The sequence below is a fragment of the Tiliqua scincoides genome, chromosome 4 (assembly GCF_035046505.1).
Source record: "Tiliqua scincoides isolate rTilSci1 chromosome 4, rTilSci1.hap2, whole genome shotgun sequence".
NCBI classification, from domain to species: Eukaryota; Metazoa; Chordata; class Lepidosauria; order Squamata; family Scincidae; genus Tiliqua; species Tiliqua scincoides.
This window is the reverse complement of record NC_089824.1, coordinates 98,512,613-98,527,240: the sequence shown is the minus strand read 5'-3', so window position 1 is coordinate 98,527,240 and position 14,628 is coordinate 98,512,613. Positions and strand designations below refer to the sequence as shown.

Below are 14,628 nucleotides of genomic sequence, written 5' to 3'. Positions count from 1 at the left end.
GTGCGCAGACTGAGCTCGTCGGGATCCCGACGTGAGACTTCGGGGAGAGACTCCAGTCCACCCAGGAGCAATGGACGAGGCAGAGGAGCTGGAATGTAGACCAACTGGGCCCAGGTGCTTTCCACATCATTGTATTGGCTTAAGACACGACTGAGTTGTCCCATCGACGACGTGATGTATTGATCGACTTTGCACGGTTGTTGTGAAGGTGACTGAGCTCTTGTTATATAGAACTCTTGGGAACAGCACATCGTACGGTATGAAACGAGACAAGGCTGAGGGTGTCTCCTCTCTGTTTCAAACCATACAGAGGAGCATCTACTGTACATCTTTGGGATTGGAACACACCATTTTGAAAGGGACCAGAGCAAACTAATTTTGATCTCCTGGCTATGTATTTATTTATTAGCCATCTTGGATCTATCCAAGAGAAGGCCTTTGAACCTTGCTCAGAATTTTGTCCTCCCAGGTGAAGCTCTTTGTGTTCCTGGATCACCACCATCACCCCGCATGTCGACCTTGCTTGTCGTATTCCCAATTGCAGGTCGAGCCTACATAGTTTTACTGGGCAATAAGTGCCATTCCGTCTCCAAAGCAGGGACATTCGCTGCGCAATCCTGAGTAGGGTGGTTGAGAGATCAGACCCTCTCTTATCAGTAGGGCTTACCCACGAGTGCAGCCTCCTGTTTATTCTTGAGTTGCCCACCAGTGTATAGCCTGGCGCACTTAACACTTCGATTAAACAAGTGATTTGGGCTTAAGGCCCCATCTCCTTGTTTGGGAGGTGGGGTGTAATAACCCCCCTAAAACTTCGTGTGAATGAACGGGGTGGTGGATCGGATGTGGCTGACGTGCCCCCCCCCCCAAGTCAGCCGGGCAATTCAGACAAGAGGAGAGGCCGCAGGATCTCCCTGGGACAAGAAGCGGAACGGATGGGGAGGGGAAGAGAGCCGTGCCTCCTGCTTCTTCCCAGCCCGTCTCCAAATCCCCCTGGACAAAAAGCATTCCTGCTATCAAGAAGACGAGCCGTGAATCAATTACCGACATGCCTCTTTCAGCGTGACTTCTGGGGAACACTCGGGCTGGGTGATCCGGCGCCTTTTATGCATCTCTCCTCCCCGGCAAAGGCATCCCTCCACAAATTAGGTAGCGGGCATGAGCCTCACTCTGGCTCTCCCTGGAGCAAAGCATCTGGGAGGACACGATCCGGCGACACTTTTCCTAGGCTGGTCCCAGCTGTGGTCACACACAGAAGGAGTGTGTGTTTCAAGGAGGCTGGCTTCCCAGTGAGTGCACTTACAGCCCAATCCTAGGCGCGTCTATTCAGAAGTAAGTTCCCATTAGAGTCAGTGGGGATCACTCTCAGGAAAGTGTGAATAGGATTGGGCTGGTAGGTTTGTATCCTTAAATCCCACTGACTCCAACGACAGTAAGTTAGGTAAGGCTTTCCGGTGAATTCAATGGGATTTTTAAAAAGTGTCCTTAACATAGTATGGGTGGCACCCTAAATTAGGTTCACACAGTCCCTTGGATCGCTTCAAAGGGGGGATTATTCAAAGAGTCAGCCCCAGAGAATAAAGCTGCAATCCCACCCACATTTACCAGGGAGTAAGCCACATTGACTACAGTGGGGCACTTCTGAGTAGACATGCATAGGATTGGGCTCTAAGTGGTTTGGGAGAAAGGAGCTTCAAATGCCATCCGGGGTCCCCAGGTTCTCTCTCTCTCTCTCTCTCTCTCTCTCTCTCTCTCTCTCTCTCTCCACACCTTATCGAGGATTCCTCTCTCTTGGCTACTGGCTACCCAGAACAGGGGAAAAGTTGGTATTCAGCTAAATCGGAGGTGAATTAGCTGAGCAAGGGGCAAAATCTTCCACCAATAAAGAAATATTCAACCAGGATCCGCCTAGAAACCGCCAAGCGTCTACTCAGACGTTTTGATATCCCTCATCTATTATCGATAATAAGCGCACGTAAGACAGCCCGGCAGTGCAAGGACGGCGCAGGATACGCGAGGAGGAGGATTTTTTGAAGAAGTAATAGGGAGACAGGAAAATAAACACCCTTCTGTCCAGCAGGCAGAAGAATCAGCCATTCAGGAGAATCCCAAAGGCAGGAAGAGAGGGAAAGAGAGCGATGCACCTCTTAGTAGTAGAAGACCAACTCCAGGGGAGATCATCGCTGCCTCCCAGACAGACAAGGACACCCCCCCCCCATTTAGAGCGCTTCTGTGGAGCCAAATTAGGAAGGCTCTTCTATGTGGCGGGCATAATAAATGCTCGCTCCTGGACATGCGTGTGACAGCAATGAGGTGTTGCTTGTTTTGAAGCCATACAAAAATTATGCATATGGGCCCAAAAGCAAGGGCTCCTCTTTTGAAATGGTAATGCTCCATTCATTAATCACTTATTGGAAAACTCGCCGCTCTTTCTTCGCCCCCGCTTCCCATCACTGTAGGGAAAGCAAACGGTGGAAGGACTGGGGAAAGGGCTGGGCTTCCATCTGATCTGTGGCTCTGAGGTGGGCTTTTCTTCGTATTTTTGGGTAAATCCACGCCCCAGGATTCACTGACACCCCACGTATTGGCCTCCCCTGATCCCGGGCTCCGTCCCGGAAACGAGTGCGGTGTAACTATTTGGTGCAAGTTACTGGAAAGCAAATCCTTCCGAGATCTACGAGGCTTGCTTCTGAGTCCACAAGAGCTCTCTATGCAGAAGAAGCCATGCCCTGGATCTCTCTCGTTAGAATCAATGGGCATGTGCCCGGGTTCGATTGCGTTTAGTCTGCTTCCAATTGCAACAGTGGTTAAGTGGAGGGTGGGGGGGTGGTAGAACAGACAACCCTTTACTGCCAGGAGTGATCCTCTTCGCTGATACAAAGTTGGGCCTGATGAATACAGGGGGAGAAATTAGTTCTGCCCCCCGACTAAGTATTTCTTCTAGGCTCCGATGATGATGATGATGATGATTAATAGTTAATAATAATAAATGATAATGAATCGTGGCAACCACGTCTCTTCGCTCATCCAATTTGACTGGGAGGAAAGGCATCACGGAGGGCTTGATGACGATCTAATTAATTTGGCCGTCCCAAGTTGCCTGCTGCTGCGAGAATAAGGGGGGGTCGTGTGTTTAGGGGGGCGATGGTGGCGTGTACCAAAGACAGGCGAGTTGGCACCTTCAGCCGAAAGGTTTTCATCTTCGGGGTAGATGAAATCAGGTCCTGCTGATTTCAGGTCCTGCTGATTTCCTCGTGAAACGCCTTCTCTGTTAGTGGTAGGAGACCATCCATGCGATTTCACCCCAAACCACTCGGATCTCGAACTAGTGACGAGTTGCCATTACAGCGTCAATGGGAACGCGCGCTCCAGCCAGCTGTCGGCGTGGGCACCTCCACCCACGCCCGGACGTGGACTTTCTTTCTTTAGGTGCGCCCCATCGCCGTCTCTTGGGGGTGCAAACAGGATTCCCTCTCTGCTGCCTCGCTGGAGGCCAGGGACTGAAGGGGTTTGCCAGGCCAATTTCCCTTCGTCTGCGCGTAAAGGCGAGGAGCGCCTCTGCACTGGACCTGGGGAGGGACCCGCTCTCTAGTAGCTGGATTGCCTCCCCCCCTCCCCGTCTCAGCGGTCTCTTCCCTAACCCCAAAGAGTCTGAGTTCGATTTACTCCCAGTTGTGACTTAAGAGCCTCCACGCTTGTAGAGTCTCCCTTCCACCTTTACACCCTCATTTCGCCTGCCTGATGGCAGGACACACCATGTCCTGTCCTTAAAAGCCGATTCAGCTACACCGCTCCATGCGCTTCCCCAAGCCCCTTCCTTGGCTTCCGTTCGCTGCCTGCAAGAAGACAGCCCAGCCGCTGATGCTTTGCCTGCACCCAGCACTGTGATCTTAATATATTTAAAATAAAATGTTGAAATGAATGGGGAGGGTCCCACTTTAAATTGGCTTGCGACCCACCTATTGGGTCCCGACCCACAGTTTGAGAAACACTGCAAGGAATGCGATTATGACTGCTACTTTACATCCCGCAGCTCAGGTTCAGGGCCCCGGGGTTGCAAACCCGTGAGGGGGAGATTCTGAAATGCGAGTTTGAGTGTCAGAAGAATACGGGGCAACGCGCGCCCAGCAAAGCCTGCAGGCGAGCAGAGGAGGAGCGGAGGGCTCTTTGCCTGTCAAAGCAGCCCTTTTAAGGGATGGATTGCTACACGGGCGCTCGGGTGGAATCCGAGCAAGTGGGAAGCAGAAGGGAAAGTATTGAATTATTGAGGCTGCAACCCTATGCATGCTTTCCTGGGGGTCAGTCCCATGGAACTCAATGGGACTTCTGAGTAGACAGGCATAGGCTTGGTCTGCTTTCCTGGGAGCCAGCCGCACTGAACTCAATGGACTTACTTCTGAGCAGACATGCATAGGATTGGGCTGTAAATAAGAACATAAGAAGTCCGGACGTATATCCGGATTGCGCTCCTCATTCCAAGGGTGTGTGTGAGTGAGTGAGAGAGAGAGAGAGAGAGAGAGAGAGAGAGAGAGATTATAACCACATAATCCCACCCACTCCCATTCTTCCAGATCCACTCGGAGAAATAAAACCTGCAAGTTCATCCCCCCTCCCGCGCAAAAAAAAGTCGACGATTCTAAGAAACGGGTTGGCACCAGCAAAAAAAAAAATGTGTGGGTGGGAGCATGTTCGAGCAATTAATTGAGAATCAATTAAAACGTGTTCTAATGATACAAGAGGACTACAAACAACACTTCTTCCCACCACCAGAAACAAGACTGAGATCTCTCTGCATGAATTTTTTTCTTTAATTCTCTTCGCCCCAGCAGGAATGAATGAATGAATGAATGAATGAATGAATACAAGGCCATAAAGCCCTCTTTCTCGTCCTGGATGTTGTTTCTGTGGTTTCCACTAATCTCTACGGAGCTCTTGCAACCGGATCCTAAGCAGGTTTCCTGAACCTGCAGCCCGATTTTCTGCACATCTACTTGGGAGTGGGTTCCACCCCTAAGGCCGTGACCCTCTGCGCAGGGAAGATGGTCCCCACCGGATGATTCGGGCTTTACCACTTCCGAGTTACAAGGGTTCGACGGTCTGCCCACCCCCGTGTGATCGCAGCCCGCGGAGCGTGTCCCACGCGGTTCTCTCGCCCCCGCGTTTCCCTCGAAAGTGAGAGCCCAATCCTATGCCTATCTACTCAGAAGTAAATTCCATTGTAGTCAATGGGGCTTACTCCCAGGAAAGTGTGGATAGGATTGTAGCCTTTGAGCCCGATCCTATGCATGTCTACTCAGAAGTAAGACCCATTGTAGTCAACGGGGCTTACTGCTAGATAAGTATGGCTAGGATTGCAGCCTTGGTCCTATGGCATTCAGCGGGGATCCCCCACCCTCCCCACTTCCAGTCCATCAGAATGCAGACGTGCCGCGGAAGTTCCTTCCAGACTCTTCAGGCTGGCTGGTCCGAAGTGGGAAGGAGACACGCACGTCAGTTGTCAGCCTCGTGCCCGCGGGGACCCCGCTGGAGCCCTGGTGGTCTTCCTGCCCTCCCCCCCCCCCCGGCCTCCTCCGTGGACAGCTCTGGAACTACGTGACGCTATATAACCTCCTGTGCTGGGAAGAGCGGAATGCGCTTCGCCCCTCGACGTCAGGCCAGTTGCAGCCGCGGCGGCGCGTCCCCGGGCCCTGCCTCCAGCGCGGCGCGGCGCGGCGCGCGCTCTGCCCCTGCCTCCAGGCGCCGAAGAGGCAGGCTGCGGGGCGGCCCCTCCGCTCCAGCCCCGCCCCTCCGTTCCTTGCCAGCTCGGTGCAGGAGGATGCCGGGCGAGGGGCGTCTCCTGCTGCTGCTGCTCTCCTCCTTCCCGCCTTGACGGACAGCCCGCCTCGCCAATGTCCCTGGGAAACTGCCTCGCACTCCAACTCCTCGCCGCCTCGCGCAGCTCCCTATGCCTGCTGCTGCTGCTGCTGCTCCCAAATCCGAGGCTGGGACGCAGGCGCCGGGGGGAGAGCTTCGCCTGCTTGCGAGCGCTGGAGCGAGGCGGGGGAGGAGGAGGCAGAGCTGGGCAGCGCGGTGCCGGCCGAGGCAGACCTTTCCTCCCGGTCTCTGCGCTCTGCCTGCGTAAGGAGGCGCCTCCTCCTGCTGCTCTTCCGCGCGCCCCTCTCGCCCAGATGCCTTCCTCCTCCTCCTCCTCCTCTTCCTGCTGCTGCAGCCGCAGCAGCGGCTGACTTCTGTGCTGGGAAGGAGCAGGCGCGCGGGCTGGCTGGCTGGCGGGCGGGCGGGCGCGCGCTCCCGGGCGAGCAGCTCTGCCTCTGCCTGCTCCCGGCTCTCCTTTTGGCTCGCGCTCCTCCTGCCTATGGAGGGGACGCTGTGAGCTCCTCGGCGGCGGGAGCGCCCGGCAGCAGCGGCTCAGCTCTCAGCCCAGGCCCCCTCCTCGCTCCTGCCCGCTCCCTCGCCCGCCCTCCGGCCAGCCATGTCCTACCCTCAGGGCTACCTCTATCAGCCCCCGGGCTCGCTGGCGCTCTACTCCTGCCCGGCTTACGGGGCGTCGGCGCTGGCGGCGCCCAGGAGCGAGGAGCTGGCCAGGTCGTCCTCGGGCTCGGCGTTCAGCCCCTACCCCGGATCGGCGGCGTTCACAGCCCAGGCGGCGGCCACCGGCTTCAGCAGCCCGCTCCAGTACTCCACAGACCCGGCCACGGGATTCCCCTCCTACATGGTGGGTAACTGACCAGCCAGGAGCGAACCACCCGCCTGGGCGCCAGCCTCCTCCTCCTCCATCCTCTTCATCCTCATCTTCCTCCTCATCCATCGCTCCCCCCTCGCACCTCCGAGGCGGGCTGGGCTGGGGGTCCTTGTGGAAACAACCCGCCCAACACTGGGCACCGCGCAGGCGGGAAGGAAGGGCAGTTGGCTTTCTTTCTTTCTTTCTTTCTTTCTTTCTTTCTTTCTTTCTTTCTTTCTTTCTTTCTTTCTTTCTTTCTTTCCCTCTCACACTTTTTCTTCGCCTCTCTTCCCTCCCCCCCTCTCCGTCGTACTGTGCAACTGACAGCGGGGGGGGGGGGGGTCGGCTTCCTCCGAATTGAACCCGGTGTCCCAAACTCCAGGGGCTTGCTCTCAGGAGCAGCCGTTTGGGAAGGATCCCCACCTCCTCGCCGCGCCTGGAAAGCGTGTCCGCGCTGGCGAGGGTCCCTATTCTGCAGCGACTGCACACCGGTGCAAGGCTTAAAGGCAGCAGGCTGCAATCCTATCCACGCTTCCCTAGGAGTAAGCCCCATTGACTAGAATGGAACTTGTTTCTGAGTAGTCGCGCCTAGGGTTGGACTGTAAATCGGTCCTGGGAAAGTGGGGCAAAGGGTTCGTTTTGTTTCAGCGCACAAGAGATATCAGATGGACCGCCTTTGACTGGAGTATTCCCTCTCTCTCCCCCCCTCCCTTTTCTCCCAGCCCGGCGATCTTTATTTAGGATAATGGGAGCCGATCTCAAACGCTCCTCTGTTTGACTTTCTCGTGGCGGAAGAAAAGCAGGCGCAAGTTGCCAAGCCGTATTGTTGGCGATGGGGGGGGAAGGGCTATTAAGAACATCAGGTTAAATTTGGAGCTCTGGGTCGCTTCATTTCCAAGACTGGCTCTGAAAGTTATCAAGTTGCTGAACTATTTTTTTTTTTTTACTCCCACTCTCCACACCCTTGTATTATGCAGACTTTAAATCAGCGCAATTTAAACGTTTAAAGGGCGAATTAAAATGCTAATTATATCGCATTTGACCAATTCGAGACGGTGCATATCTTCTGGTTTGCAAATTGGATTTGCAATGCATTAGCGAAGTGAATTGCTAAGTGGGGGGCTTTGTTGTCTCTCTCCTTTTTTTTCTCCCCCTGTAGCAAGAGACGAAATATCCTTGCAACCAGGCGAAGAAATGAAGGAGGAGGGGAAAAGTGGAAAGATATTAAGAAACTACCTGTAGGGCCTTTGGAGGGGAAAACTTAAAAAAAAAAGTCTGCATTGAATTGCGATAAATTGCAAAGAGTAAAAGACAAAGGCTGCAATCCTATCCATGCTTTCCTGGGAGTAAGCTCCTTTGAGTCTAATGGGACTTGCTTCTGAGTAGGCAGGCATGGACTGGGCTCTAAGGCTACAATCCTAACCACACTTACCTAGGAGTAAGCCCCATTGACTCTAATGGGACTTACTTCTAAATAGACATGCATAGGATTGGGCTCAAAAATGTCAGCAGTTTCCGGGGGGGGGGGGAGGGATGTAGATTTAAATTAGACTTTTTAAATGTAGCTTTACAAGACAGGGAGATAAAGATTTTATTGCTGAAATAATTGTTCCTTAGTGAACGGCAGCATACAAAGGGATGATCACTGCTCTTTTCTTGACTTGGGGCTAATCACTAGCAGAGCCACTAAATGACTGCCCTGTTGCTTTTTTTTTTTTAAAATTCTTGGTAGAGCTCTCCTTATGATGCCCACACGACGGGTATGAGCGGAGCCATCAGCTACCACCCCTATGGCAGCCCAGCCTACCCTTACCAGCTGAACGACCCGGCTTATCGGAAGAACGCCACGCGGGACGCCACGGCCACGCTGAAGGCCTGGCTGCAGGAGCACCGCAAGAACCCCTACCCGACCAAAGGCGAGAAGATCATGCTGGCCATCATCACCAAGATGACCCTCACGCAGGTCTCCACCTGGTTCGCCAACGCCCGGCGGAGGCTCAAGAAGGAGAACAAGATGACCTGGGCGCCCCGCAACAAGAGCGAGGACGAGGATGAGGACTTGGAGGGGGACGGAGGTGGGATCCGGGGCAAGGAGGACACGTCGGACAAAGTGCGCGACAGCAACGAGACGTCTGCGGAGGATGAAGGTGAGCGAATCTCAGTGGAACAGGGAGAGGCGTGGGCCTGCAGTCCATCGGGCCTCCCGATTGCTGCCTCCCTGTGCCTGCAGTCCTTCTTAAGCAAAGTTTTTCTGGTGCAAGTTCAGTGGGGCTCACTCCCGGGTCAGGGTATCTGTAAGATGGGCCTCTCCCTGACCGGACTGCATTGCAGGGACTGTCCCACGTTCGTCCCCAAGTTCCTACTTGCTTTCTCTACGATACTCAGGGGAGGAGCGCCTTAATTCCGAAGGTGTCATGGGTGTGCCATGGAAGACTTAGAGCCCAAGCCCAGGCATGTCTACTCAGAAGTAAGTCCCATTATAGTCAATGGGGCTTACTCCTAGGTAAGTGTGCAAACAACAACAACAACAACAGTATTTATATACCGCTTTTCAACAAAAAGTTCACAAAGCGGTTACAGAGAAAATCATAAATCTAATGGCTCCCTGTCCCAAAAGGGCTCACAATCTAAAACGTTGCAACACCAGCAGTCAGCCACTAGAAAAGACACTGCTGGGGGTGAGGTGGGCCAATTACTCTCCCCCTGCTAAATAAAAGAGGAGCACCCACTTGAAAAAGTGCCTCTTAACCAGTTAGCAGGGGGTAAGGATTGCAGCCCCAGTTTCCAGCGGGGCCACGCTGCTCACCGCTAGAAGCCTATTAGTTTCCAATGATTTAATAATGACCCTGGTCGTGCGTTCCAACCGCATCGTCTACATTGTCCCGGGAATCCTGACAACAGCCCTGGCGAGGAGGCCAATAACAATAGCAGAGGAAGGGTGGGAGGCCAGTGTCTCTCCCAAGGCCACCTAAGTGAGTTTGTGACTGAGCAGAGTGAGTCCCGGTCCTGCGAGGAGCAAGCCACGAGACCCACCTCCTACAGCAGTGGGAGGCCAAAGGCCCACGGGTTTGGAAAGTGTTCAGTTGCGAGACCTCAAGAAAGAGGGTTCCGTTGCAAGACGCGGAGAAAGGGAATCCCTTCACGCAGGCCTGTTGCTCAGAACTTGTGTGTGTGTGTGTTGTGCAGAGACTGGACGCTGTGGGGGAGGGTGGGGGGACTGACAAGGGCTTGCGTGTGTTGGAATGCTAATCGGAGATCAAAGAACGGGAGCTTTTGTGGGGTGGAGGGAGGGTCTGGGGGCGCCCCACTGCCTGGTTTCCTTGACGGTTTCCCCGGTTTCCCGTTGCAGGGATCAGCCTGCAGGTGGACTCTCTCACCGATCACTCTTGCTCGGCCGAATCGGACGGCGAGAAGGTCCCTTGCAGGGCGGGAGACCCGCTCTGCGAGTCCGGCTCGGAGTGCAAAGACAAATACGAGGAGGAGGACGAGGACGAGGTGGAGGAGGACGACGACGACGACGAGGAGGAGGAGGTGGACAGAGGCCTGCAGGCGAAGCCCGTCACCTCCTCGCCTCTCACCGGGGTGGAAGCCCCTCTGCTGGGCCACCCCCACGGGGAGGACTCGGCCAGGAACGCTCACAAGGCCGCTTTGGACGCCCGCATCCCCCCGTCGGCGGCCCCCACGCAGGCCAGCAAGCCCAAGCTCTGGTCTCTGGCGGAGATCGCCACGTCGGACCTTAAGCACCCCCCGCACCAGCACCACCAGCACCACCCCCCGCACCACCACGGCCTGGGCCAGAGCTGCCAGCCGGCCGCCTCGCCGTCCTCCACGCCGCACAACGCCGCCTACTCGCCCTCCTCCCTCCTGGGCAGGCACATCTACTACACGTCGCCTTTTTACGGCAACTACACGAACTACGGGAACTTCAACGCCCTCCAGGGCCAGGGCATCCTGCGGTACAACTCGGCCGCCGCCGCCGCCCTGGCTTCCGGCGAGGGACTCGGGCAGGCGGCCTTAGCTGGCGGCGGAGGCGCCTCTGCGCTCAAGCAGGGCTCGGAGAACTCTGGGAAGCCGCTCGCCAGCCACCTCGACCCGCACTACAAGGTCTCCAGCTCGGACTCCAAGAAAGGTAGGCGGGGGCGGGGGTGGCCCTTGACTTCCTGGGGAGAGAAGAAGGGCCGGGAGGGCCAGCCAGGGGGTTTAGGCTGCAGTCCTATCCACACTTACCAGGGAGTAAGCCCCATTGATTCTAATGGGACTTGTGTCTGAGTAGACATGCATGGGATTGGGCTCTTAGGCTGCAGTTGTATCCACACTTACCTGGGAGTAAGCCCTATTGACTCTAATGGGACTTACTTCTGAGTAGACATGCCTAGGATTGGGCTTTTCTGTCCACAGAAAATCCTATCCACACTTTCCTGGGAGTAAGCCTCATTTAACACTATGGGACTTCTGAGTTGACATGTAGAGAATTGTGCTCTTAGGGTCCAATCCCAGCCATGTCAACTTAGAAGTAAATCCCACTGTAGTCAATGGGGCTTACTCCCGGGAAAGTGTGGATAAGACTGTACCCTTAGCAATAGCACGATTCCTTGGGGGGGGGGGGCGAAGGAGAGACACAACCGCGGCTGGCCACACCAGAGTCCGTCGCGGGAAAAGGCTGGGGGAGGAGGGGATGTTGGCCTCTGACAACCGCGCGATCCAGAGGCACTCGGGCAGGCGCAGCTGGGCTGCCGCTTCCAGCCCCGGAGATTCCAAGGCGATCTTTTGAATAGCAGCCCGTCTATTCCACCGTGGGCAGCGCTGCAGCGCCTCTGTTTGAAGGCTGCAGGGGAAACCATCGGATTCACCTCCTAATTAATTAATGTGCTTAAGGACGGGAAGTAAAGAAACACACAGGTGTAATTAAAAGGATGCTTCTTTAAAAATCTAAGTCGTGGACACTTGGGCTGGAAAAAAAAAAAAAAGCAACCTGCAATATTTTAAGTCAGTCCAATCGTTTTGTGTTTCGTTGGTTTATTAAAAATTATTTTTGCTTTTACATCTGGTGAATATCAATATAGCTCTCCTTTAGTATTCCTGAGTAAACAAGGAAGCGTCGTTTCTGGGGGGGGGGGGATAAAATAACATGTGCAATTGGCCTAAACAATGCCTCACAAGATCTTGACAACTTGCTCCTAAGAGTAACTGACAGCCCAATCTTATCCATGTCTTACTCAGAAGTAAGTCTCACCGAGTTCAGTAAGTGTGCATAGGATTGCAGACTGTTTTCTGTGGGATTTTTTTTTTAAAGTAATTGTGTTTAAGATTGCAGCCTTAAGTGCATACCTTCCCCCAAAATCTTTTTGTTTTGCTCTAGAAAATTAATACAAGCCACCTTATCTTAAAAATAAATAATTGAGGCTGCAATCCTATCCACACTTTCCTGGGAGTAAGCTCCATTGACTATAATGGAACTTATTTCTGGGTTGACAGATATAGGATTGGGCTCTAAGATCCCTGGTTCCCAAATGAACACCCCCTTCCCTCCAGCCCTCAATCAGTTGAGAAATACTGACTCAGGGAAAGGGCTTCCAAGAGGGGCTGGGGGTTTTGTTCGAGTGGGAGCTGGGCCATGCCCAGAGTGTATAATCTAGTTAGCCAGCTGTGTCCTGTGACTAACTGACGCTTCTATTTTGACAGACCCCACTGAAGTGTGCACAGTAGGAGTACAACCATACCTATAGAAGTGCAATCACACAGCAACCAGGCAAGTAAGTGAGACTAGACTACTTTCTTTCTGTTCTCTTTTTTGCTGCCGTTTTTTCCCTTTAAAAAAAATTATTTGGTTACACTGCTTAGCAAGATCTTTTGGCATCAGCTTCAAGACATATTGCTCAGCCTGTAAACTTGCTTAATGTTAATTTCCTGCTTCATTACCAGAGAGCGTCATTACAAAGAAGAGCCTATTGCATTTTTACCTTTTTTTTTTTTTTTTGGTCCTTTTCAATCCTTTCCCCATCAAATTCTCATCAAATTAAAAAAAAAAAGCCCAAAACCTGTATTTTGAGTAAATATGTAAATGGCAGTGTTTGCTGATAATTACCTTGCAAGTGAATTTTGTCTCCAGTTTAAGGGCACAATCTAGTAGGAAGTTCTCCTACACTAGCCCCACTGAAATGAAAAGGAGAACATTTATTCACATTTGGAATTCAGTCAGATTTCCTCTAATCGTCTCACTCTACTGCTTGAAATGTAGAAAAGCCTACTAAATAAATAGACCCAAGAATGTCTTATTACAGTGTATATTTTTCACAATTAATATAGAGCCCAAATAAGAAGGAAGTTTTCTGCACTGGTCCAGTGTGACCCCCCCCCCCAATTGAAATGAATAGCAGGTCTCATTCATTTCAATGGAGCATGTGCAGAGGACAGTTATATTAACATTCAGTTTTAAGAATTGTGCATCAAAATAAGAAGTAATTTTATTTGGCAATGTATATGTATACATTTCAAGTAGCAGACAATAAGGTGGATTCTGGCTGCATTCAAAAAACAACAAAATTGGTGAATTGCCCATTTTCCCCTTTATTTTCAAATAGCTGCCATGGTTAAGATTTTTTTTTTAAAAAAGTATATTGTGGCCAAGTATTTTCTACCCTCTTGAAAAAATAAAAACCTTAATCCTTCTATGGTGTTAAGGAAGAAAAAAGCATTTCAGCTTGCCTTCAGTTTCTAAACATTCAGCATGTAACTCAAGGATTGTGGATGATCTGGTGTTTTCCTTGGTCCACAGGTAGGTGTCACAATTGCTTTGAGAAAAGTCAACAAGCCATCATCTCTCCCCAAGCTAATCTATCTATATCTATATCTCTAACAAAACTCTAAATCCGGATCACATCTTGTGCCACTGTATAAAGAAGACCACAGAGCACTATTAAATCTACAGACTCTCTCTAATTATTAAACCAGAACTTTGTTGGACATTATGTGAATTTGCTGGTATAGTCTAGTTTCTCCAATGTATGTGTGACTTTGAAGAAGAAAAAAAAAAGCTGTTTTTTCTCAGGATATCTTGAATTGATCACTTCATTGCCACGGTATATATATCTATCTATATATATATTCTGTAGGTGTGATAGGATTTATTGTACAAACTCTTTGTAAAAGATGCATACAGTAGCGATTAATTAAAGAAACCGTGACTGAAGAACTTGAGTACTTACAAAGTGAAAACAAATTTGATATTTATTTTTGTAATGATATAAGAGCTTCTAGTAATTTATGCAAGTTGTATTGCAATGGAATCCCAACTCTTTTGTAAATAAATTATGCCTGGTTTTTATTTGAGACATTGATGGTTATACAATCCCTCATTGTTTAACAAGAATTCTTTACTAATTTATATCTTTAATTGTAAATAAAAACGGATTAGTCTAAAATAAGATGGTGGCGTTTTTATTCATGAGATTTATAAAATCATACTTTATAAATTATAAAATATATATGTATGGCAATTTATAAAATATGATCACGGCAACAACAGCTTAAGATGGCTCCTTTAATGTTTAGAATGTAAGCAAAATGATTTATTAAACTGTGCTGAACATATTTGTGGACAATGAAAACCTTTAGAGTTCATCTTGTGGTTTAGAATACATGCAATTTATTTTTTGCAGCTATTGTACATGTTGTTTTTAGAGCTACATTCTTCATTCAAAATGCCATCTTAGCTTACAACTTAAAGAAGTATGCATATTTGATTTTTATCAATATCTTCAAAAGCCCTGGAACTACCTTCCCTCCAAATCAAATAAGCATTCAAAATACTCCCACCCCTTTTAAAATCCTTTTCATTCTCCTTTTTGGATGTACTGCTCTATCCATAATGCGGTAATCACCTAAGAGATCCACCTTCGGCTCATAAAATAGCT

At 51.0% G+C, this 14,628-nt stretch overlaps 1 protein-coding gene across 1 annotated transcript; it reads left to right on the top strand.

Moving 5' to 3' along the window:
* Positions 1–6,322: 6,322 nt before the first annotated feature.
* On the top strand, positions 6,323–14,042 carry IRX2 (iroquois homeobox 2). Its single transcript, XM_066625523.1, has 5 exons — positions 6,323–6,709; positions 8,448–8,862; positions 10,065–10,844; positions 12,398–12,468; positions 13,491–14,042. Exons 1-4 carry the CDS (start codon positions 6,467–6,469, stop codon positions 12,439–12,441), a joined length of 1,482 nt encoding a protein of 493 aa, XP_066481620.1. The 5' UTR covers positions 6,323–6,466; the 3' UTR covers positions 12,442–12,468; positions 13,491–14,042.
* Positions 14,043–14,628: the final 586 nt, after the last annotated feature.

What these genes read in the sequence shown, in the direction of transcription:
- IRX2 (XM_066625523.1), top strand. Translation starts at nt 6,467, where the DNA reads ATGTCCTACCCTCAGGGCTACCTCTATCAGCCCCCGGGCTCGCTGGCG. An exon ending in CGGGATTCCCCTCCTACATG is followed by an intron (nt 6,710 to 8,447) that starts GTGGGTAACTGA and finishes AATTCTTGGTAG; the next exon opens with AGCTCTCCTTATGATGCCCA. An exon ending in GACGTCTGCGGAGGATGAAG is followed by an intron (nt 8,863 to 10,064) that starts GTGAGCGAATCT and finishes TTCCCGTTGCAG; the next exon opens with GGATCAGCCTGCAGGTGGAC.